The sequence below is a fragment of the Squalius cephalus genome (assembly GCF_949319135.1).
Source record: "Squalius cephalus genome assembly, chromosome: 17".
Classification (NCBI taxonomy): domain Eukaryota; kingdom Metazoa; phylum Chordata; class Actinopteri; order Cypriniformes; family Leuciscidae; genus Squalius; species Squalius cephalus.
The window spans coordinates 9,951,471-9,977,060 of NC_137138.1; the positions used below are offsets into that span (position 1 = coordinate 9,951,471).

At 37.2% G+C, this 25,590-nt stretch overlaps 1 protein-coding gene across 39 annotated transcripts in view; it reads right to left on the bottom strand.

Annotated features, from left to right (window-relative positions):
• The window catches only part of cast (calpastatin), a 42,215-nt gene that overhangs the window by 9,762 nt on the left and 6,863 nt on the right, over nt 1-25,590 (bottom strand). For 4 of the 39 annotated variants that reach the window (XM_079898814.1, XM_079898847.1, XM_079898849.1 and 1 more), the window contains 11 exons: nt 7,981-8,043; nt 6,822-6,989; nt 6,315-6,443; nt 5,847-5,951; nt 4,712-4,756; nt 4,511-4,606; nt 3,531-3,611; nt 2,506-2,556; nt 1,018-1,101; nt 311-388; nt 121-234 (listed from right to left, as the gene is read on the bottom strand). In XM_079898814.1, coding sequence (XP_079754940.1) covers nt 121-234; nt 311-388; nt 1,018-1,101; nt 2,506-2,556; nt 3,531-3,611; nt 4,511-4,606; nt 4,712-4,756; nt 5,847-5,951; nt 6,315-6,443; nt 6,822-6,989; nt 7,981-8,043 — 1,014 coding nt within the window. Of the gene's footprint in view, nt 1-120; nt 235-310; nt 389-1,017; nt 1,102-2,505; nt 2,557-3,530; nt 3,612-4,510; nt 4,607-4,711; nt 4,757-5,846; nt 5,952-6,314; nt 6,444-6,821; nt 6,990-7,980; nt 8,044-13,427; nt 13,628-22,179; nt 22,420-25,590 lie in introns of those variants that run through there. The other 35 variants (XM_079898850.1, XM_079898848.1, XM_079898816.1 and 32 more) reach the window with 22 other exon arrangements.

The following is a 25,590-nucleotide window of genomic DNA, read 5'->3' on the forward strand; positions in this document are numbered from 1 at the left end:
AAATGGACACAATTTCAATTTATTTTGAATAAAAATACATTGACTTATCTGAAATATCGAATCCTTAAAATATGCAATGAACATTATTTCATTAAAGTATTGGGTTGAACTTGACTTTACCTCATCTGTCTTTGGTTTAGAGGATTGTGCGTGGATATCTAGTTTGGCTTTCTTGTCAGCCGGTGGAGCAGATGACTTGGTTACAGTAGCAGGTTGAGATGTCGCCGGTTGTTTCTGCTCAAGGAGACAGAGACAAGCTTAGCTTTTAGACATGCTGATGTTATTGTCGCAGTGTTTTAAATGCTGTTACCTGCTGATAGGGTGGAGGGGGAGCAAAGTTGGAGATGCCAGCCGAACGAACATCGACTGCTCCTATTGTTTCAGTTTTCTGAAAAACAGCCAATAAATATCAAACAAGTCAAGACTATGCATATACAACCGAATGATCTGATATGACTTAAGCCAGGGATTTAATAATATGATTTAATAATATAATAGGCTAATATTCTTAAAAATAATCATTATTATTATTATGTTTATTTAGTTATTAAAATAATTCAAATGAATACTATGTTAAAAATAAAAAATAGCAAATATTTTCTATGCGCAACTATTTTCACAATGGTGCTAGGGTACACAGAAAATGATCAAATAAATAATAATAGCGGAAGATATTTTTTTATTTTTTAACTTAATATTAATTTTAACACTTGTTTTAATAATAACTAAATACTAACAATAATAATACAAAATATTATTATGCATAATATTAAGCTTTTAAAATAATAATTACAGTTAATAATAAGTTACAAATAAAAAAATAGTTAATATTTTTCATGTAATATTTTTTACATTTTTAAGACTATAAAAATAAAACTGGCTTTATATTTGAATTGAAATAAAACTCCCTCACAAGGGGATTATCGTAACTGCGGGTCTATGTATGGCATGGAAAACTTTGAAAACCCATGACTTGAGCAAAAAGACAACAAACTGTTGTCAAGATCGGCTACTCACCACATCTGTCTTCTTAGGAGCACTTGGAGCTGAAGACACAAACCCAACCGAGAGGGACTCCAGCGCATCATCTGTGCTCATAGGCTTTCAGAAAAAAACAAGCACACGTTAATGAAAAAAGACAAAACAGAATTGTGCACAAAACGTCAAAAATAATATATTGATAATGTAATTCTAGAAAAGACCATTAGAGGGAGCCCCAAGCTAAATTTTGGGGGAATAACAAATAGCATGTGTCATGACAGGAAAAGTACAGGCACACCCTCTGCATACCAAGAGCTCAACATTAACAACACACTGCGTTCACACACTAACTTATAAAACAACCAGCAGCTGGATAATCTGAGGGAAAAGCTGTACAAAATGGTGAGACGTGATAATTATATTCGGAGAACTGAAGGGTGGGCGATGGGCGTTAACAAAACAACTTGGCATAATGGCATATATCATTACATAATTATGCCATATGGTATGATAAGTGAAATGCAGCACAGGTTATGTGTGTGTGTGTGTGTGTGTGTGTGTGTGTGTGTGTGTGTGTGTGTGTGTGTGTGTGTGTGTGTGTGTCTGTGTGTGTGTGTGTGTGTGTGTGTGTGGTAAAGCTGATTGCGCAACAATGTGCTGAAAGTGAATGAGAGATGAATTTGTGTTTGGTTCTGTTTGCTAGCCAACACCCTTAAATCAAGCTAAATATTTGGCACTAAAATACAGACAGAGAGTCTGTCAGTGAGATTGGAAGAACAAAGGTAAGACATAGGTGAATATCAGTGGGACAGGGACAATAACAATGAGACATGTCATAGACAATATGACTGGGTGTAACATGGGCCTCATTCAGTAACCGTGCATATTGCGTTGCATATGTTTTCATGCAGAAATCATGATTATTAAATAAGTTAAATAAGTTCATTGAAATGATTCAGCTGCACAGCTGAAATGCATATCAAACGATTCTTTGATAATTATATACATTTTAAAAGAAAATTTATTTGAAATATAAAGTTTTTGTAAAAATGTAAATATTTTTACTGTCACTTTTGATTGATTTCATGCATTCTTGCTGGAAAAAAAAAAGTATACTTTCTTGAAATAAAAAACTTTTTTGAACAGTAGTATATATACATACATATATATACACATGTATAAGCCCCTATATGGACATGGTTTGGGTATGTATTATGCCAATTACTTACTGTCATTTTTAATCAGCATTATATTGAGGGTAAGAACACAAAACATGTATCCGCTAATTTTCTCAATAAAAGGCAACTTGTGCATTTTTTGTGCATTAGGCTCAAAGACAGCAAGAATGGGACAATAACAGTGTGACAGCAATAGCAATAATGTTGTGCTAGGAAGTAGGCAAGTAAATACTGGAGACTTCAAACCTGTGTTAACTAGAAGAATGGAAGTCACATGATAAGAAAAGAGCTAAAAACAACAGCTCACTGAACACACTGACAGTTAAAGCCTCCGCAACTCTCCTACCTTGGGAACATCTTTAGGCTTCTCAGGAACTCCAGTAGGTTTTTTCTTTTCCTGAATATATAAATTAACACCGGTTAGACTCAAAACCCACTGAAAAAAGACTGAAAAACATGCTCCTCTAAGAACAAATGCTTTGGATTAGACAGTTAGAAACATACTAAAAACATACACTAAATATCAGTGAGATATAATGAAAAAAGCAGGACTGATGGTATTATAAAAAGGGAAACAAATCAGGAATGTGGGGAGAGAGAAGGAATGATTGTTTAAAGGAAGAGTTCACTCAAAAAAACAAAACAATCGAATGGCTTAAAAAGATATTTCACCCATAGGTGAAAATTCTGTCATCATTCACTCATCCTCATGCTCCAAATCCACAAGACTTTCGTTCATCTTCAGAACACAAATGAAGATATTTGTGATAAACAATCGAGCATCCGCAAGAACCAATGAGATTTGGTTCTTGAAGAGTCAAGACATCAATGTTTATTTGATCAATGTTTTTGTGAATAAAAGCCTAAATTAAATCTGTTCATCATATAAAGCGATCAAGTTTATTCAGAAGACTTGGATTAAATTGCTCGATTCATATGGATTTATTTAACAATCTCTTTATAAATGTTTTGTACTGACAGAGTTTCGGGTGACTAGACTTTCAATGGAGGGACAGAAATCTCTTCCAAAAATTAACAAAAAGTCATATGGGTTTGGAACAACATGAGAATGAGTAATTGAGTGAACTATCCCTTTAAGAAGACATAGAATAAGTCTTTCTTTAGGCTACTTTTATTATGCTTTTTGGTGCCTTTCTGTTCATTTTGAAGCTTGAAAGCCTCAGTCCCCATTAATTGTAAGTGTATAAAAAAAGTTTTTCAAAATCCTCATTTTATGCTTAGTGGAAGAAAGAAAATCATCCAGGTTTTAAATAAAATTTCATTTTTGGATGAACTATCCCTTTAACTACGGATAAGATGAAAGAAATAGAAAAAGAAAGAGGTTAAGAATATGCATGATCGCCAACTGACCATGTCTTCCTTTCTGTATCCGGGCGGAAGTGTGTCATCTCTCACACCACATAAATCAGCTGTCTCTGGTTTTACACTTAACTGAGACATGCAACACACTCCATTAGAAAACACACATATAGCAAAATACAGGTTGTTAAACAATCAGCATTCATAAACACGTGCTAAGATAATTGCATAAAGGGTTAATTCCCCCCAAAATGAAAATTCTGTCATCAATTACTCTCCCTAATGTCTTTCTAAACCCATAAGGCTTTCGTTTTAATCTTCGGAACACAAATTAAAATATTTTAAATGAAATCTGAGTGATTTCTGGCCATCCAGTAAATGTCTATTCACCCAAAACTCTGACGCTTGAAAACATTCATAAAGAGATTGTAAAAGAAATCCATATGAATCAAGGGGTTTAATCCAGGTCTTCTGAGGAGACATGATCGCTTTATATGATGAACAGATTTAATTTAGGCTTTTATTTACATATAAACATTGATCAGCGAATGTACATACAGCATTCAAATTTGGTAAACAGAAGCTCAAACATGCTTGCTTGACGTGCGAGAACCAATGAAGTTCATTCTCGTGTTACGCAGCATGTTTGAACTTCTGCCAGAACCAATGTTTGTTCTCAAGCATCAAGCGTATTCGGTTAAACTTTAGTTTATGTTCGCTGATCAATATATGAATAAAAGCCTAAATTAAATCTGTTCATCATATAAAGTGATCGAGTCTTTTCAGAAGTCTTGGATTTAACCACTCGATCCATATGGATTTCTTTTACATTCTCTTTGTGAACGTTTTCAAGAGGGCCTTTCACTGGAGGGCCAGAAATCGCTTTCATTTGTGTTCCGAAGATGAACAAAGGTCTTATGGATTTGGAACGACATGAGAAAGAGTAACTGATGACAGAATTTTCATTTTTGGATAACTTTCCCTTTAAGTTTTAAATAGACATCAGTCAAATATCTACACCCATGCATTACCTCTTTGACCTCTGGTCCAGTGTATGTTGGGACTTTAGGAGCAAGAGGTTCTGATGAAGGTAAAGTGTCAGACAGGGCATCAAACGGATCTACATCCTACACACACAAAAAATAAACACATTGGAATCTTTTTTAAGACACAGAATTTCTGATGATCACACAACAAAAAGCCACAAAGATAAACTTAGCATGTATACTAACCTTCGTACTGACTTTAGCTCCTGGAGGACCCACTTCCACTTGCACCTGCAGCCCAAAGCAAAATTATTATTCTCCATACCGACATACCTGGACTGGCTCCAGTACTGAAACATTCCAAGGTATTATTCAATAAATTGCCAAGAAACCATGTAAGATGACCGTATGTTGTATTAAATTGACATGCTGTGGAGAAATATGGTGAATTCCATGGTATATATGATAATTTAAAATGGGGAAAAAAGTAGTTATAACATTTTTACAAAACCTACAGTAAAAGAAATGGTGACCAGTCACAGAAGCTAAAATATACACTTTCTCTACTCATACCAATTTTAGCCAAAAATCTTGGGGGGGGAAAATGCTTAAAATAGAAACACTGTGAATCATTTTCATAGATGTCTTTCCATTATACAGTTACTGTTAAAAGGTTTCGGGTCAGTAAGATTTTTTTTATAAGAAATATTTTTTTTTTTTTTTTAGCAAGGTCACATTAAATTGAAGTTTAAAGTGACAGTAAAGACAAATTTCTATTTCAAATAAATAAATGTTCTATTCACTAAAAAAATCCTGAAAACCGGCATCATAGTTTTCACCAAAATATAAAGCAGCACAACTTTCAACATTGATGAAAATAAATGTTTCTTGAGCAGAAAATCAGCATATTTGAATGATATGATTTCAAATTTTTCTTAATGGACTCATTTTAAATTTGAATAATATTCCACAATATTAATGAATTTACGGGATTTTTTATCAAATAAAAGCAGCCACGGTGAGCATAAGAGACTTTGAAAACAATTCAAATATCTTACTGACCTCAAACTTTTAAATGGTAGTGTACACGTGTTCTATTTCGACCAGCGTGAGTGGCTTTACATCCCGAAGTTATGTTCAGTGATGCTTTGAAATGCATTAACATGAGTTTATGCATGGGCCTGAACTTAGGTGGTAATCGTAAATCATTTGGGAAAAAAAAAAAGATTCCCCTAATAGCCCTTTCAAATTCCATTAAGCTGGTTGCTTCTTTTCAAGCACAAATCTCTTTGCACTTTTAGCATGAGAACTGAAGGTTAAAATAAGAATGTTGACGTAATTTTGATGCACTCCCGATGATCCTCTGTCATTCCATAAGTACCTTTTGGGCGCTTGTTTGCTTTTGGACACCAGCAGTGGCTGAGGGCTTCCCGACAGCCGGATCCACTTTAACGGGTCCCGGTTTGGATGAAGGAACGGTTGTACTCTATCAGAAGAATACGTGCCACATATTCCGAGTATTAATACCAACTTTCACATGATGATAATAAATGAGATAAAGCAATTGTGCAGCCAAAGCAAATCCAGAGAGGGAAAGAACAGAAAGATAAGACCTCTTGTCATATCTTTTCAGGAGTGCAATAATGCAACTCCTTTGTGTGAGAGATGAATAACATGGTGATCGGAGAATGAGACATTGCTAAGGCAGGACTATCATTCCAAAGAGAATTCTTGAAGTAAAAGCAGCAATAAATGGTGTGCAGAAGATGGCATCATAAGCGGCATGTTGATGAAGTCTTGTTTTGCAGAAGAATAAGGAGACTCCAATGAAAGATGTGCATTGGTGTACCTGGGCCTTGTCTTTCACAGGGTCTGTGGGCTTCACTCCTGTTCCACCTGTCGTTCCAGCAGGTCCAGTAGCGGAGCTAGCAGTTGGGACTTTAGCCGAAGACGCAGGTGTGGGTTTAGAGACTGTGGCCTGCAATCAGCATGCCGGAGTGAGATACTCATTATGCACTTTTAAATATGAAGATGAGATGATGTTTCTCGAGGCGGCACCCAGAAAGTCATGAATGTGGTCAGCGTTGAGACCCAAAGAACAGACAAAAAGCACCATCTCCATTAGACAGAGACGTTTGTGCAACAAATGGTCCTAAAGATGTTTTCCAGAAACAACCCAAAAATGTGTTAGTATTCACCAAAAATGTTAACCAAGAATGAAAGCAAGATTGATTAGGATAGAAAGGATTAGGTGTTTAAGAAAAAGACAGTGCAGTTTGACCCTGATGAAAACCAGCGTGAGGAAGGTGTGAACAAGCCCAAAGTCCGATAAATCCAGTAGACGGATGGTGTCTACCTGTGGCGTGACTTGAGAAGGTCCTTTCTGAGTGGTGGTAGAGCCTCCACCGCCTCCACCGCCTGCAGCTCCCACAGTAGATGGAGCTACTGAAGAAACTGCTGGGGTTGCAGGGCTGGTGCCGGGTTTAACAGCTGCAGATGCAGTGGAGGATTGCAAAGGTCCTTTCTACAATGCAGATGTTAGAATGTCAATCGTATATCATGTTTAGGGTGTCACACACACATTACTTCTTGGGTTATTCCACGTTTTATTGATGGAAACTATTCGGGAGAGAGGCAATGGGATCAGGACAGATTCAAACCTATGCCTCCTGCATGAGCACCACAGCTCAATTGTGCCAGGATGGCGTGCACTAGGTATCAACTAGTCTTGCTAGTAATCTTTGTTTTCAGTTTCAGTTACTTGTTAGCCAGGGGATTTGGGGATGAGCTATACCTATAACAATCACACAAACAGCAGTTCCAAGTAAATCAAAAGCAAACTCCAGCTGTAACTAGATTCAGGAAAGTGAGTCATAGGATAGACGCCTCTCATGGGAGACACCATGTCCTGCCACAACCAAATATCCCAAGCAGAAACATGCTCTGTCCAAAGGCAACAAATAACCACAAGAAAAATTAAAACATTTAAAACAACCAAAAAGTCTCAAAATCAACCAACAAAGTTTTCTAAGAGTGTATAAAGACTTCTTTATATTTGTATCTCTATGCAGTGATTATTTTCGGCCCTCTTGTAGCCTTTAATGTTGGCGCTTGTTAAATCAAGCACATAGCAACCTAGAAACAGCCACCCACAACACCCTAGTATTGTGGTGGAGACTTTTGTACAGGCAAGTAGCCTTAATTTGTTCATCAGAAAAAGCAGTGTCTACATTTCAACTGAAAGGAATAGCAATAAACACTTTATCTGAATAGGTGGAAGACTTTTCCCAGCTCTCTATTCAGCAATGACACCACACCTCTTAAAAACACAGTAGCGTCCCTAACAGAACAGTACAGATACCTGCATACTTCAAAGGAGTAAAAAGCAGACGACTACCAACATCCAGTGTAGATGCCATGGGTCGATAAAGTTGTAGAGTGGAGTGTAGTCTTTCCATCATTCAAGCTAATGTGAATAAATAGAGTAAATGACTGAAAAGGATGAAGGTTTTTACCTCATATTGTGCAGGTTTCGCTGAGGAGACCTGAGATGTTGGGGTGGGTGTGACGTGCTGAGACTGCAACGAGAAGAGAGACAGAAAGAGGACAGTTGAGTATCTGAGAAAAGGAAATGCATTTACTTTATTACGAAAAAGCATTATTGCTGCATGCATAAGTGCTCTGCACTATTGATCTCATTACTTGCCCTGACCTCATCCTAGCTACATTAAAAACAGCCAAAATCACATGCAAATCATGAGTTTAGCGCAAAATATAAGGTCATGCTGAATCAGAGAGAAGAGAAACCCAGTGAACACATTATCAAGCACACTTAAATATGTGTGCATTATTTCAAATGCGGGGAAAAAAGTACCAAATGCAAACTGCAAGGTGCATTTCAAATCAGATGCAGCATTATAATGCATCATTATTAGATTAATCAAAAACTCTGAAGCAATAACAATCCTAACAGATCTTTAATGTAAGGACCAAGTAGTTCAGTAGCTCTACCGGTTCACAGATTGCATCTTGAATAAGGGTTTTTTATACCAAACAAGACAATTAACCACCAAACACAGCAACACTGTCTAGTAGTCCTCTAAACCTTTAAATGAACCTTTAAACACAGATGTGCCATTTATTTGTTACACTGACAGTTGCTCAAGGGTAAAATGGTAACAGCTGATGGATTGCTTTTCTTCTGGCCTTTACATGTTCTATGTTCACAAACCTTCTAGGCGGAAGAGAACTAAAAGGAGCACCCAGCATGTAGATTCACTGCTTCGATGTTCCTTAAAGTCTTCTAACAAGCTCAGCAGGTTTTAGGTTATGTACTGAAAGAGGGTGGATTGTTGATGATGAAATACAAAGAAGCAGAGATGAGGATACAGTCAAACATCAGCGTTGTTCATGTGATTAAAGCTCTTCCATGTAAATCTGAGGTTTTTGTCCTCAGTGACCTCAGCAAGCTGATTAGTGACAGGACATTTCGTCTATCACTAAATTTCTTTTTATAGAATGTTGCATCAAATAACCTTACCCACTGTGAAATCTCATTGGTCCTAAATCAAATTCCACATAACTCTAAATCAAACATCTTATGATTGTGTCACATTGTCCTACATGACCTATACTTGACTCACAGAAAACATGCTCCATGGTTGTCATGAGGAACCTTTTAAAAAGATTTTAAAAGATCATTTCTTTCTAACTTTTTAAAGTTCTTTAAATTTATTGGATAAATTAGTTAAGGAATAAATATATATTTTTAATAATAATACTATTATAAAATAATAATAATTATTATTATTCATGTTGCTTATGCTTAATTAAATCCAATTAATTTTATATTATTTAAATATCATTATTATTATTATTATTATTATTATTAATCAAATCATTTTAAATAATAATAATAAAAAAACAAAGCATCAAGCATTATACAGTCTTACTTTATAAAGTTAAATTTATTGGATGTAATCATCAAACAATAAATACAAATATATAATTATACTTATTATTATTACAATGCAAAATATTATCGTTATATAATTATAACAACAACAATAATATTTTCATAATTTTTATATTAATTATTACAATAAATTATGTTGTTGTAAAAAAAAAATTTTTTTTACCCTCATAGGCAAGAAGGACAGAAAATGATGGGAAAAGAGGAGAAATGAATAAGAAAATGAAACGAGCCAGACACAAACTCTCAACCTAGAACAGCACCACATATCAGAGCATATGCGCCAACCACTAGGCCGCCACTTCTACCACATCTTATATGAAAAAAGGGCTCACGGGATTGTCAGGGAGTTTTGAAGTTAAAGTTGGGATTGTCAGGGAGTTTTGAAGCTAAAGTTAGAGCCATTGTGCTGAAATTTGACTGTCAAATATTTGCCCCCAAATAAGATATGTCTTTAATGTACATCAACACTCAGGCTACATTTACATTACATGATTCAAGTGACCCAATTCCAATTTTGTCCTCCCATGTGGCACATATCGGATATGACCCACGAATGTGTAAGGAGGAAAAAAGCACATGCACAGGCCTCACTCATATGTGGAAATAAATCTAATATGAATCGGATATGTAAGCATACAGTTCGGATATTCCCCAGACAATGCGAGTTGTGCGTAATTTTAAAAAAAAAACGACCGCGGCGAATGACATCAACTCAGGTGGACACCAACCAAGATCACATGAATCTTTTGTCCAGTGGCAAAATGGAGGACGAAGGCTCAACCCCATGTTTTGCTGACCTTCAAAGATGGTGTGTAAAGCAAAAGCTTGTTTTAGCATTTCATCTGCGTTCATTGCAAATCGCACCGTTTTTTTACTTAGCTTTTACGGGTCACCACATCTACCTTTAGTTGTTTCGCCAAGTTTATAGTGCAAATGCAGATATCGGATAAGAGTCGCTTTTTGGGCATCAAGACCTGCAGTGTAAAAGTAGCCTCAGTGTTCTTTCCCTGTGCCACTAAATAAAGATACATGAGCAACAACATGAAAAACTACTAATTCTTATCAGATGGACAAAACTCTCGAAAGCATAGCAGAGCACATTTGGAAATACTTGGCTTATAACCTAATAACCCAATAACCCAACCCATTTAACAACAATACAACAGAAAAAAAGGTGGAAACCCATAAAAGAACTATAGTGTGAGTACAGTTTTGAATGAGCATGGGTGTAGAGCTAAACGTTGCGTGCAAGAAACCACCTAGATACGTGGCTTTGAGTCAGGTAAACACTATGCACGCTCAGCAATAAAAAACACAAAAGCATTATGGGTAAACATATGGGTAAACACAGGGGAGGTACTATTTAATAGGACACTGTGTGTGTGCAGAAGAACCAATATAAATTCGATGCTGACTCACTGCACTTAAAAACAGAACTAAACATAGCACAGATCTTAATGTAACCACAACAGATGATTACGACTTTTTCTTTTAAATGCTGTGATGGTTTAAATTGTCTAGGGTAGGTTTTGCTGTTGTCATTGTCATAGACAATGCCAACACTCCCCAAAATACACACGACTCAGTCCAGTCAAATGATGAGCTCACATTGTCATCTCAATTTCATGATGGTCAAAATTCCTGATGGACAATCTAACTTTCACACATGGATCCTTCACACAACAATGTGTGTGCGCATCCAACAGCAGAGTCCAAGTCTGACAACTTCTCCCAGAAACCACAGCACGTTAGTAGGCATTAGCAAATGTGGCAAAGAAAGCAACATGGGTTAGGTACAAACTACGCAGCGGTTGGTCCTCTCCAACCTGTTTTAGCCTCCGAGCCACTGCCCTCTTCTAACACAATCCTATTGAAGAAGCATATTTGGTGGAGTCGCACATTGAATCTGTAGACACACCCTTATAGCATAACAATTGTTGATTTGTAAATGTAAGTAAGCTGCATTAGCATTTTCTTACATCCCAAAAACTCCCTCAACTGCACTATTGAACAGGATTGGGTTTTGTTGAAACCTGGGTTTTTGTTGGGTTTTGAAATTGAAAACCTTCAGTCTATAGCACAGATGTCAAACTCAGTTCCTGGAGGGCCACAGCCCTACACAGTTTTGTTCCAACCCTGCTTCAACACACACACACCTGCAGTTTTCAAATAAGCCTGAAGGACTTGATTAGCTGATCAGGTGTGTTTAATTAGGGTTGAAGCTAAACTCTGCAGGGCTGTGGCCCTCCAGGAACTGAGTTTGACACCCCTGGTCTATAGGTATTTTGCAGTAGTTTCCCCATGGAATGATTCTAACCTTTAACAAAACTCATGATTAATGTATGTCTCCACCCAAATTACCACAATAATACAGTTATATACCCTCTGTGACAACATTCCTGTATTTTGACAACAAAACAGTAATGACGAAATGTTAGCATTGATTTTTTAAGAATGGGCAGGTTTTACTGGTATAATGAGAGGTTCAGTAGCGCAGTGATTAGCATGACAAGTGGGCAGATTGTATTTCAAGACTAACTAGTAAAGTGACTGCAGTCAATTCTGGGACTAAAGAAGTGATTTATGCAAATATGATGAATAATGCAAGACTTGTGACTGCTAATGCCTAAAATGTTAGCTTTCATATTAGAAATGGCATAGCAGAATTATGAGGTCACATCCTAATTTTTGGAAAATGTCTTCAAGGGCCAGATTTACTAAACAGGGCAAATTAGCGTGAAAATGTAATTCCAAAATAACGGCATTGGGAGTGGAAAGTTCAGCACAAGATCTACTGACGACATGCACATTAAAGAATGCAGACGCGGCCGGATCATTTCCATAATGACCGACGCAATCTACCAAGAGCAGCGCGAATTAGTGTCTGGTTTAAGACATGCTTTTTTGGGGTGTTAAATAATGGCGCACCAGTACCAGTAAATTGACTAGTGCAAACCTTAGTAAATCACCTTGCATTATTAATTTAAATACTCTCCACATAAATTTTGCATTTGAAAGGGAAACTCCAGCAAATGCATATGAAATAAGGTCAGCCGCAAAAATAACCCTGTGTCCATGCCTTTTTTTCTTTTTATGTCTTCAGTAAATCTTGACAGTAGCTTTAACAGCAACTCCAAAAGATGGTTTGCTCTGACGCAAGCTGTTAGTAAATCTGGCCACAAGTTGCTACTTGTAAGCAGTCAAGTATGTACTAAATGGCCAGCAGCAAGGTATAGGCTATACACATTCATGAATGGTATACTATAGCAAAACTGAAGAAAAATTCAACGCAAATGGTTTGTTTAACCTGTTTTGTAGACAGCGTAACTGTGTTCTTGTGAGCCTGGCCATTGGGCTACTTCTTTTGGGATGACCTGGCAACCCTGACCAGAGTAAACTTAGTAAGTCTATGCTAGATTTGATCTGGCTGTCACCTTTAACCAGAATCTGCAACCAATCAAACAGGGTGTAGCATGCTTGTTGTAGGCCTATTATGAAATTAATTAATTATACAGCAATGCTTCCAGAGATGAAATATTACCTCTTGCCTTGAGCACAAGTCAAAATGGAAGGTTACAAAATATAAAAATGGCATACTGATGTCATAAACATCTCAAAAATGTGACAGACAGGCTGTCGTTCTGACAAGAGCAACTTTGTTTATGACAAACTTAAAACCTATAAACTATAAACCAACGCAGTTAACAAAACCAACGTAACCAACTTAACCAGAGCCTGAAACAAACCAGCTTTTTATGTAATTTCCTTCTAGTTAGGATAAAGTAAAATCTGTTCAGATATATAGTAAGAAATTAACTGAGGCCTTTTAAATCTATCAGACGACAATGAAACAAGCGCAGTCACTTTCGTGCCAAAAGAATGGTAATAGTTTCCAAGAACTGCAGCGCAGTTGGCACAATCTTCAGCTATAGGCAGGTACAGTGGCAGGAAACCACTGACAGAAATGCAAGAGCTGTAGATACGTACCATTTGTAACAAAACCAAGAGGGTATCCTGTTTCACTTTCGTCTGTAATCCAGTCTAAAAGAGAGTTACTTCAAATTCCCTCAGTCTGATATATACAAAATATATCCCTCATGCACACATACACGCATATACTAACAGAAACACGCCCAGCAGTGAATCCAAAAGACTCCTCCCACTCCAGCCTTTCAACAGCTGAAGTCACCCCGTCTAACTCATGATGTGCTTTAGAAGTGCTCTGATTGGTCGAGAGAGGAAGAGGTCCGCCTATCTGCCAGCAAGCCAGGAAAAATAAACACAAGATTGTTTCCATACAACTAAGGAAGTTGGAGTTGGGGGTGGTGGTTGTGGGTTTCAAAGATAGACCGACTGCAGTGGTCTGAAGGGGTCTGGTTCAGTTTGGACTGATAAGCAGGTTTCTGTAGAGGCCGGTGTAGAAAAAGACACAGTGCAGGGCTGCAGGCACAAACCTCCCAGTCCATGCCTGTCAGGCAGGGTGTGTCTGTCCAGTACACTCACTGCTCTGGAATCTCAACAGCACAACCTACCACCAGCCCAGAGAAAGAGAGAAAAGCATCACATGCACGTCAACCCACCACACCCAGAACATGAAAGTAGCAGAGAGAGAGAGATAGAGAGAAAGAGAGAAAATGAACTGATGCACAGCAGAAAGTCAAAGACAGAGAACGGAAAACAACTGGGTGAGTCATGAGCCCTGCTTTAAACGGAAGCTCGGACTTGGTGCAGAATTGGTGTCAGTGCTTATGTAAGAGGAACACAGTGTAGTTACGTAGACACTCCGTGCCCTCAAACGCCCACCTACTGGTAAAACAAAAGGCAATTCTGGTTTGTTTATTCAGACAGGATGCCATTTTGATTACAAACGCCAAACAGAGACTCAGCAAACATTTATGGTGGAAGAGCGCCATCTGGTGCACATATCGGGCAAAAGTTAAACCTCAAAAGTTGATCACTGTGATACTATGAAACATCAAATTTATTCCTCAGGGCTGAAGTTAAAAAAAGCACAGAGATTTGACTGAGCAATCAGCAGAAGAGAGAAAGACTTGAAAACAACAAAAGAATTGGATGAGTGCAAGTAAACGCACTTACATAAACACACACACTTAATACACACTCTTAATAAAGCTAATTAAGCTAGAGTATGTTGCTTGTTTTGAGGGTCATTTTACAAGACAGGAAGCACAGTAAGAATAATGTAAAATAAAATAAAATGTAATAATATTTAAATATATATATATATATATATATATATATATATATGTATATATATATACACACTTTTTTCATTTTAATGATTACATTTTTATTATATTTATTTTACATTATTCTAACTGAACATATATATATATATATATATATATATATATATATATATATATATATGCACATTTATTTGATTAGAAAAACAATAAAAACAGTACATTGTAAAATATTATTTCAATTTAAAATAATGGTTTTAGATTTTAACTTATTTTGTAATGTAATTTATTCCTGTGATGCCAAAGCTGGATTTTCATCATCAAATGATCCTTCAGAAATTCTAATATGCTGAATTGCTGCTAAAGAAACATTTCTTATTATTATCAATGTTGAATATTGTTGAGATACTTCATATTTTTGTGGAAATTGTGATAAATATTTTTCAGGATTCTTTGATAAACAGAAATGTCAAAAGAGCAGAATTTTTTTTTTAATGGAAATTGTAAAATGTCTTTACTTTTACTTTTCATCAATTTGTCCTTTCTAAATAAAAGTATTAATTTCTGAACCCAAACTTTTGAATGGTAGTGTATATTGCCTAATACTTATATATATATATATATACAGTGCCCTCCACAATTAATGGCACCCCTGGTAAATATGATCAAAACTGGCTGTAAAAAATAAATCTGCATCGTTTATCCTTTTGATCTTTCATTCAAAAAATTTGCAAAATTCTAACCTTTCATTGAAGTAAAAGAATTGAATGTGGGGGGAAATCACATTATGAAATAAATGTTTTTCTCCAAAACACGTTGGCCACAATTATTGGCACCCTTTTATTAAATACTTTTTGCAATCTCCTTTTGCCAAGATAACAGCTCTGAGTTTTCTCCTATAATGCCTGATGAGTTTGGAGAACACCTGACAAGAGATCAGAGACCATTCCTCCATACAGAATCTCTCCAGATCCTTCAGATTCCCAGATCCATGTTTGTGCTTCTTCTCTTCAGTTCACTCCACTCATCAGGTCAGGGGTCCGGGACGGTCATGGCAGAAGCTTCATTTTGTGATCCCTAACACATTTTTGTGTTGATTTTGATGTTTGTTTTGGATCGTTGTCATGATGGAAGATCCAACCACGGCCCATTATAAGATTTCTAGCAGAAGGCATCAGGTTTTGATTTTTTATCTGTTGATATTTGATAGAATCCACGATGCCATGTATCTGAACAAGAAGTCCAGGACCTCCAGCAGAAAAATATGCCCACAACATTAAAGATCCAATGGTATATTAAATTGTACTCATGGGGTACTTTTTATCCTTGTGTTCACCAAACCCATCTAGTGTGTTTGCTGCCAAAAAGCTCTTTTTTTAGTCTCATCTGACCACAGAACCCTGTGTCGTTTGAAGTTCCAGTCGTGTCTGACAACTGAATATGCTGGAGTTTGTTTCTGGAGGAGCGAGGAGGATTTTTCTTGAAACCCTCCCAAACAACATGTGGGGATGTAGGTTTTTTTTAGTTTTTTTTTTTGGCTTTCTGACCCCTAAGACTCAACTAATCTCTGCAATTCTCCATCTGTGATCCTTGAAGAGTCTTTGGCCACTCAAACTTTCATCCTCGCCGTGAATTAAGACAGTATAGACACACGTCCTCTTACTGGCAGATTCGTAACATCTTTAGTTGATTGGAACTTCTTAATTATTGCCCTGATGGTCAAAATGGAGATTTTCAATTCTTTAGCTATTGTCTTACAGCCACTTTCTATTTTGTGATGGTCAACAATCTTTTGCTGCACATCAGAACTATATTCTGTGGTTTTACTCATTGTGATGATGGATGATTAAGGGAATTTGGCCTTTGTGTTTCCTCATATTTAAACTCCTGTGAAACACGAAGTCATAGCTGGACAGTTTCATGTTCCTAGTCAACCTGGTGTACTAAAAAAGGTAAATATTAATGGGAATATACTTCAGAGATATTTTACTTGTAAAAAATTCTATGGGTGCCAATAATTGTGGCCAACGTGTTTTGGAGAAAAACATTTATTTCATAATGTGATTTCCCCCCCACTTTCAATTCTTTTACTTCAATGAAAGGTTAGAATTTTGCACATTTTTTGAATGAAAGATCAAAAGGATAAACGATGCAGATTTATTTTTTACAGCCAGTTTTGATCATATTTACCAGGGGTGCCATTAATTGTGGAGGGCACTGTATATATAACATGAAAGATGATACAGCTAGACAGGAAATTGGAGGGAGAGGCCAGAGACCGGACTGTCTTGAAATTGCATTTCCAGTGGTACAACAGATGTGCCATGTGCATTTGTATGCAGTACAACAGTCGTGCCCAAAAATCAGGGTATTACTATGGTTCCTCCTCTGTATACGATATGTAAGTACATTTTGTACAACTTGCTTGCACAATCTCACAGAAAGCTTTCATCCATGTGAAAAAGCTCACACATCGGTGGCAGCAAAATCAGTCACAGTGGGTGCAGCTGGGCGGAGATTTTGAGATGCACATCGTACTTCTCACAAAACACAACACACTCCGAAATACACCCAAATTTCTATATTTGTTGTCATGTGCATGCTGGAATCTAGTTGCATTCCACAGACCAACTTCTGAGGCGAGGGACCTTTGAATGAAGCCAAATAAGGAAAACAGGAAAGAACCACTAACCAGATACAACAGATAGGCTACTGCAGTGTTTGAGTTTAGTATCTACCCCTGACAAAACACCCTAACAAAGTCGGATTTCGTTACCGTCCATCTGACTAAAGTCAACACAAATTGTCATTTCCAACTCATTTTACTTCCATAAATGATGATTCCCAAGTGAATGATCTGGAAATATTTTTTTAAGATCATGAAACACATAAAGCAGGCCTAAGCAGAACAAGAGAGTGACTAAACAGGAGTGTTGCATAGCAAGTCTTATCTGTTAATAAATGAGTCTGTCATCAGAACTGATCCCCACCCACATGTAGAGGTCGAGAGGTGACGTGATAATGAATCTCAGAAGGCCAAAGAATGACTCTCAGTGTCTATGTAAATGCAATTCAAGTTCTGCAGACTCAGAACTGACAATCTGTATGGAAAACATTCGAAAACAAGCCAGGCTCTGTAAACGCTGTACACAACTCGAGGGCGGTCTAATAAAACACTGCTCTGTTTGTTTGGGCAGTCCTTGAGTTCTAATATACAGCTAAATCTGTAGCTGAAGAAAGTTATCCGTTAGCATTCCCATTCATCTCAATGGAAATTAAAACATTATTTCCATTTTAATTCCTGTGCTTTTATTCAGAGCCTGAAGAACCAAACCAATTATAGAGACCTCATAAAAGTGCATTTTTCTATCCTGTGACGCCGTTTTCGATTGAAACAGGGTGGGAGGGCTTTCCCATTTTATACCCCTTAAAAATAGCCAATGGTCTTTACTTTACATCAAAAGACTGATTTTTGGTTTGTTTTCCCAGGAAAAGGGAATTATATGCGCGTATCAGCATAATAGTTAATTGTGTCAAATTCTAGGAGAACACTAGCAAATAGAAAGCTTCAAACCTGATGGTCCATGTCTGATGGACTAAAAACCACACAACTCCCATTTTGATTTCATGAGGTCTTAAAGATACAGGTAATGCATTTCCTTTCACTTAAGACTTTCCATTTGTGGTCTGAGAAAAGACACAGCCTAAAATGTACACAGAGAAGTTTAATGTCATAATCGCAGTAGTTTTTGGACAAACGGCAGCAAAGTAGTCAACAAATTACGTCATCTCACAAGCATGCATACACATGCATATAAACACAAGGTGTGGCACTGATGAAGAAATAACCCTCAGGTGCGACATGATAGAGTCAGCATATTATTACACATTGTTTGCCCGTAACAAACAAAATAATCAAATAAAACATAACATACAAATCTCACTTAGGTAGCCAAATGCCCTGTGAGGGCCACTTTCAGGCGAATATATCCCCCCCAAAAGTCATTTGAAAACACCAAATCTGACAAATATCGCTGTCTCTTTCAGCTTTTCACACACTCTCCCCTTCTCTAAAAAGTATGAGTATTACTGACTTTAAAACCAGCTGAAGGAACTCCTGAGTCCTGACGTTCTGTGCAACAGTGTCTATATTTAGTAGTTTGTTCAACATGTGGTTTGTTGACTGAGTTTCTGCCCAAGAGTCAGTGGGCATCTTAAGCCAGTTTGCTGTCTGCCTTCATGAATAAAGGCTGTACAGTATAGTAACAAAATCTTAAGCTCTGTTCCAAAATCTAGTGAGCTGAGCTGCCTTGTTGTCTACGGCCTACATAGGCAGCTGTTACTTAGGAAGCAATGTGCCACACAAATAGTGTAAAGATTGACAGAGATTGAGTTGACATTAATGTTGCATATACAAAAAATATAGCCTAGAAATCTAGACGCACCCTAGCGGCAGAAAAATGTATTTTGCAGCCAGGGTAATCTAGCAACTCTCCGTTGACTTTCGGAGCTGTAAAAACCTAAATTGGGTCAGGCCAATCACATCGCGTATAGAGTAGGCAGGGCGGGCTTAACATAATGACGGCAGAGTTGCGACGGTTCCCTGCTACTTGAAAACAAAGAATTGCTGCTGCTTCTGGAGAACAGTCTTTCAAATCGGCTTTGGCCTCGACTCTGGAGGACTTGGAGTTTTTCTTTGAGAAAAGAGCAAAGAACGGCACTTAAGTCATTCTTAAAAAAGGAAGATGTGTTCGTAGTTTTGCCGGCCAGATTCAAAAGTTGAATCTATCAACTAACGTTAGCTCCGCTGTTGGGAAAATGCTCTGGTTGGTTGAAGCGCTGTCCTATTGCGTGCAGAGGGAATTTGAAAGACAGCCGTTTATCCCGCCCCTCGGATTGAGCCGTGTCTATGGTGAGTTGCCAGACCTAACATCTTGATGTAGGTCTGGCTTGCCAGGCTACAAAAAATACACAATTAGAGAAAATTGTATTATTTCCTTTCACTGTCATTAACGTGTTTTTTCTATTGTACTATATTCTGGGATTTGCTTTGTTAGGGTTTGCTAATTTTAGAAATTTGCCAAAATTAGTTATCTTATAAGGCAGCATAACCCACACGCACATGATGCCTTAAAATGTTGCTTAGGGAGGATTTGGTGAAAAGTAAAAAACAGAGCTCTTGTTGCACAAGTGTGCATAACTCATGATGACATCATCTTTGCACAATGATTAGGCAATGAAAAGTAATGTTTTTTGATTCAGCATCTGATCATGCTCAGAACGTGTGAGACTCAAGGGCATTCAAACATTGAACCTTCCAGGCATGATGTTTAACCTTTACAAAATCGACAGAAAAACACAACTTAAATATAATGTTTGCATAAAAGTTGAAGCGCAGGTAATGCTAGGAAACTTGTTTGCATTCAGGCAGTATTATTCTGTATTAGGTTAACAGCTGACAAATCTGACAGTCCATCTCTGAGACAACCTGGGGTACAAAAATACCATCTCGTGCTTTAAAAACCCAATATTAGCTGCTGAGTCCACAAATAAACCTACATATATGCATGTGTGCACACCCATACATACAGATATAGAAATAGTTGCGTGCTATTGGAACTACATGCAGTTGGAACACGTTCCTCTAGGCTAGATGTTCAGATCAATAGTGCGCCGCTAACTGAGCGGGAAAACCCCCCCACTGTAGATCAATACGCTGTTACAATACACTAAACTTACTTGACAACAGTACCCGAACACAAAAAAGTGTTGCAACTGTATTTCTAGCCCTAAGGTTAGCCTTAATTTGAGATTTTCTATTCACACTAATCATTAAATTACATTTATATTAAAATTCTTTATTATTTTGTCAAAATAAATGAAAACTGAAACATTACCAATAAATCATTTTAAATGTTACCAGTAAATTTAGGCTAAAGAGATTTGCTATATAACATATCTAACCATGTTATTAAATGATTAGTGTTTTTAGAGATTTAAGTTAAGATGACAAGGTGATATAAATGTAAAAATAGGGGAAATGTGCATAAACAATTAAATATTCAATTTCATCATACAGTGTATACATATCCAATAATTACAGATACTGGTAAATTTAAAAATCTGTAAAATCAGCAACCAAAATGGTTCTGATAATGTGACTCTAGAAAAAACTATGGGTAACATGAACTATATGATAAATATACAAATACACTAATGTGATGAAGCCATCTTTGACATCATTCTCAATTGTTTACCAGTATCTCTGTCAAATTCTTAAATCTTTAATGCTTTATTTCAGTTGATCATTATATGTTAGATATTACCTTATATAAGTCTCTTCAAATAAAAGCAATACTTTAAAATTCTATTATTATTATTATCATTAGAAGTTGTGAGACATTCAAAATAATGATCAGAAATATGTTCTGGCAAAATCAAAATAAATTAGTTTTATTATAGTTCATTAAGATCAATCAATATGACAAAATTAGGTTAAAAAAAGAATAAACCGGGTAACTGAAACTTTGATGGTCCCTTTTGAACATTCTGTTGACTATAAGTAACTACATGTCAACAACTTAACCAGTTAACATAACCCTACCAGTCTACTAATACTCTACTAACACTCGACTGAGAGTTAGTAGACATGTAGGTGCAACGTTACTTATAGTCAACAGAATGTGTTAAAGGGACCATCAAAACAAAGTGAAACACAACTATTTAACTTTTTTGTTAAATTTTAAAATATCTGTATGTAAATTAACAATGCACATTCTTCACAGTGAAAGTGAGCGAGCGTCTTCGTTCAGGCCATTAACCTTAGCTGATGCTGAACCAGGCTGGCATGTTGCACTGTGGGAATGTGCAGCACTTGGATACAAGCCTATTGGCCAACATTTATCAGAGAGCTCTGCTCATGCTCAAAACAACACAGCTACCCATGACGTCTGCATAACACCAGTTTTAGGTTGCAGGAAGCAAACTATTGATATTAGTGTCATAACTGACATAGTAGGAAAATGAATAGGCTAAAATATCAGATGCAAAAGTCAGAACCAAAGACAGCAATACCACAGGTATTATGAATTAATTGTAAGACAGTATTATTGCAAATTCTGCAAAAAACATATCATTAATAGTCAAATGAATCACAGTGAAACACACCCAGAAAGGCTTTCAATGAACAACTACTGCGCATTGCAACATGGATTTGTCGTAATATTGCCAGTAAAACAGATAACGGAGACTGAAAAGTCCTTGGTGGAACTGCAGCTTTATTTCAGTGCTAAAAGTCCCTACAGTTACACTGTTTCCCAACACATTTCCTGGCATTCCCCACACATTCCAGCACTCCTCCTCCCTCAGAAGGTTGCTGTGGGAACAAAGTCAAGACCTCCTGACCAGAGCACGGAACAAAAACTCAGGCAAAGTTTAAAAGCACACGATCAAATCCTCATGATGTCAAGTTAGTCACTGCACCTCAAAAACACACTTAAGCAAACCCATGCATGCACGGTACTCTCTGAGACCTCAAAGCGATTATATCCAGTAAGCGGCACCTGTTGCTCTACAGCGACATCCTGCAGGCCCGGTTCGTCCCGTGTGCCGCGGATCCAGCTGATGATCTGGCCCATGTCTACGTCTCTGTGGCTCTGCTGTGTCTGCTGTGCTGTCTGAGCTACAGCATGCTCCAGGCACAGGGAGCAGGGGGAGGGACTAGGGGGAGTGGTCAGGGTCAAAGGAGGTGTGGCTAGGGCACTTACTGGAGGCAGGCTCAAAAGGAGGGAGGGAAGGAGGAATGGCTAAATATGGAAGCACAAGGAATGTGTACCGCCTGACTAAGATGTCAGATACACTTTTAAGGCAAGACACTGAATAGGAATAGGGTAAAAATTCTTCCCCAGTTGATTGATTCCATTAAGAATTGCAGATTTTTCTGTATAACAAGTTTTCCGAAATGCAAATATTATAAATAAATGTAAATATGCAAATGATGCATAACCTAATTAAATATGCACTCATTTGCATGCATTCCCAGAACAAAAAAATATGACATTGGATAAAGCCAGGTTCAAATTTCTTGTTTCATTTTGTTTCAAAGGTTTTTTAGAGGGGATTTTTAAATCTCTTTTTGTGACTAAAAAAAAAATAGTGTCAACAGCACACAAAAAAATCACCATGTTTTTAAGAATGAAATGTATAAAATCAGGCAAAAAAAAAAAAAAAATTTAATAAAAACCTCTATAAAAACCTTCAGAATAGAAGATTTCTGGCCCAGTGCTTGAAAAAAAGGCTTTTAAAGGTATGTGTTGTAATTAAAATCAACAGACGCAAATAGATAAAGTGCATAAAAATGTTGTTTGTCTACTAGTCTGACACATTAAAAACATGAAAAGCCAAATAGCACAAAATCTCAAAAGTGACCAGTGCACAAAAAAAAAAAAAAAAAAAAAAAAGTTTTTGCCTGTAGTGACTTGCTTTAAAGCAGGGATATCCAGGGCGTATGTTTTCATGTTCACACGGTATGATCCAAAGGTAAACGTTTATGGCTATTTTTATGGTGCATTTGAAAGATATGCATACAGACACTAAATTACCTGAACCAACAAATGAAACAAAGTACAAACTAATTGGAACAGCGGTCGTCTGACTTATAATAGTGTCAGGGACTATATGTAACAAAAAGTGAGTGTATGAAGGCAAGGGTCAGGGCCAGACTTCCTGTGCTTTAGTGGGTCTGCTGCCAAGTGAAACTAAGCTAAAGCATGCAAGCCAAACAATTCCCTAAAAATACTCCTAATCAGCATGAGTAACCAGCAAGAAGTCCCATTTCAAGGGAAGGATGCGTGATATCTTCACACTGAGTGTTTAGCAAGAGCTTCCCAATCAGTTCACTGAATAATGTTTGAAATGTGCAGAGCTGAAATCAGGGCCTTGCACTTACGAAATATTCGCCTCAAGTGCCTAAACACTGTGTGCTGCTAGTATCCACCCCAAATGATGAGAACAAAGCATGCCTGTTCAGTGAAATGGGCCTGGGTGTGAACATCCATAATGTCCAACTGACATCTCAAGTTCAATCAGATATGGATATGCAGTCATGCGTGTTAGACAACTGAAGACAGCCAAACTGTGTCAAAGAGCTTTAAAGTTTTTTTATATGAGAAATTGGCTTACCTACAAACTCTATTTGGAGTTAATTCATTGCCTGAAACTTGTGCAATCAATGTTAAGTATAGCAGAGTAGACTCAGATTTGCAATGTTAAAAAAAAAGTGAAAAGTGTTATTTTCACTTAATAATTTCAATTGAATTGACTAAAAACAACAAAACTTAATTCTTGTAGCATTACTGAGATTGGGGAGGTGATTTTTTAGTTCCCAGTTGAAAAGAGGCCGTCATAAAACAAGGTTTTAATGTTGCTTCAATGAAAGAGGCAATTCTAATCTTCCATTTTATGCGTATTATTATATTATATGATCTGAGAATAATTTCATATCAAGTATGTAATCTTTTCTTTTGCAAAAAGGTATGAATATAGCACATCCCCTCCTACCTTACTGCTTAATTTTACGAGAAATCAATCCTCTCAATTCTCACCACCTGACTGCATATGCTGACTTGCATTCCTGGAGGCTTCATTTCAACATATGAACAGCGGCCCACTGAAACGCTTAGCATCAATCTGCAAGCATGATGTCCGATTGAGAAAGAAGTCCAAAGGAACCTGATATTATACACTCAGATGGCTAATTATTTCCAGAGAGCTTCTTCGAAATACAAAAACGATGCAATAGATAATAGTCCCACAGAGGGCAAAATATACTAAATTCAGATCTAAATTAAGAGGTCAATCTGTTTCAACATGAAACCTAAACTAATCTCTTTCATATTCATAGGTATTGACAGAGCCTGAAATGTAAATCTTTTAAATATATTTAAGTTGTTTTTTAAAGAAATGAATACTTTTATTCAGCAAGGATGCATTCAATTAATCAAAAGTCACAGTAAGAATCAGTAACATTTATAATGCTTCAAAAGATTTCCATTTATTTCTATTGATAATTAGCCTGGGTTTCCCCATGCTGCCTTGTGCGCAGCGTGATTTTATTCACACTGCTAGGCAGCCTGGACACCATGGACCAGATTTTCCCCTCAAAAAGGCAACCAATCACAGAGCGGGGAGGGAGCAGCAAGACGATGACCACGTCTATGCGACACACCGAAGCAGTTTGTTTATATCTATGGATCCAACATGGCATCAGACGCGAAGTTACCTTTCGATGCAGCCTTAGATAGTGTTCTAAGTAGTTTAGGACGCAAGTTTATTTCGTCTTCTTCCTCGTCGAATTTCTGTCGCTCTACATCTGGTATAATTGAAACGATTGGCTATGAGTTACGTACAGGCGCATTTGATAGACATTCATAGCGCCCAATAAACGGCTCTGGGCATTCGTAAACCACGCCTCAAATACGAGAAAATGAACATGTGGTTCCCAGACCACGTCTCAATGAGAAGAGGTCTGACGTTAGCCAGGCTAATTGATAATAATAATAATAAGCGAGGTTATCACTACAATCAGCGACCCAACCCTGCAAGCCAATCTCTTCTATACTACTGTACTACCAGCACAGCATTATATGGGAGTGAGACATGGTCTCTAACAAAAACAAAATTAACAGAAACTGTAACTGGAAGAGCAATGGAGCAAAGAATGCTAGAAGTCATGCAAAAAGATAAGATCGCAAATAAATTTTTGCGTGGGATGTCAAGGTCGAAAGATGTGATCATGGAGGATGGGCTGTGCATGTCTCGAATAGAGGATGATCGATGGACGCTGAAAGTGACAACGTGGTACCCCACGAGATAAAGCGACCACTTGGACGCCCGCCAACTCGATGCTCAGATTCCCGAAAGAGTTTTGTCAAAACCTGGATGCG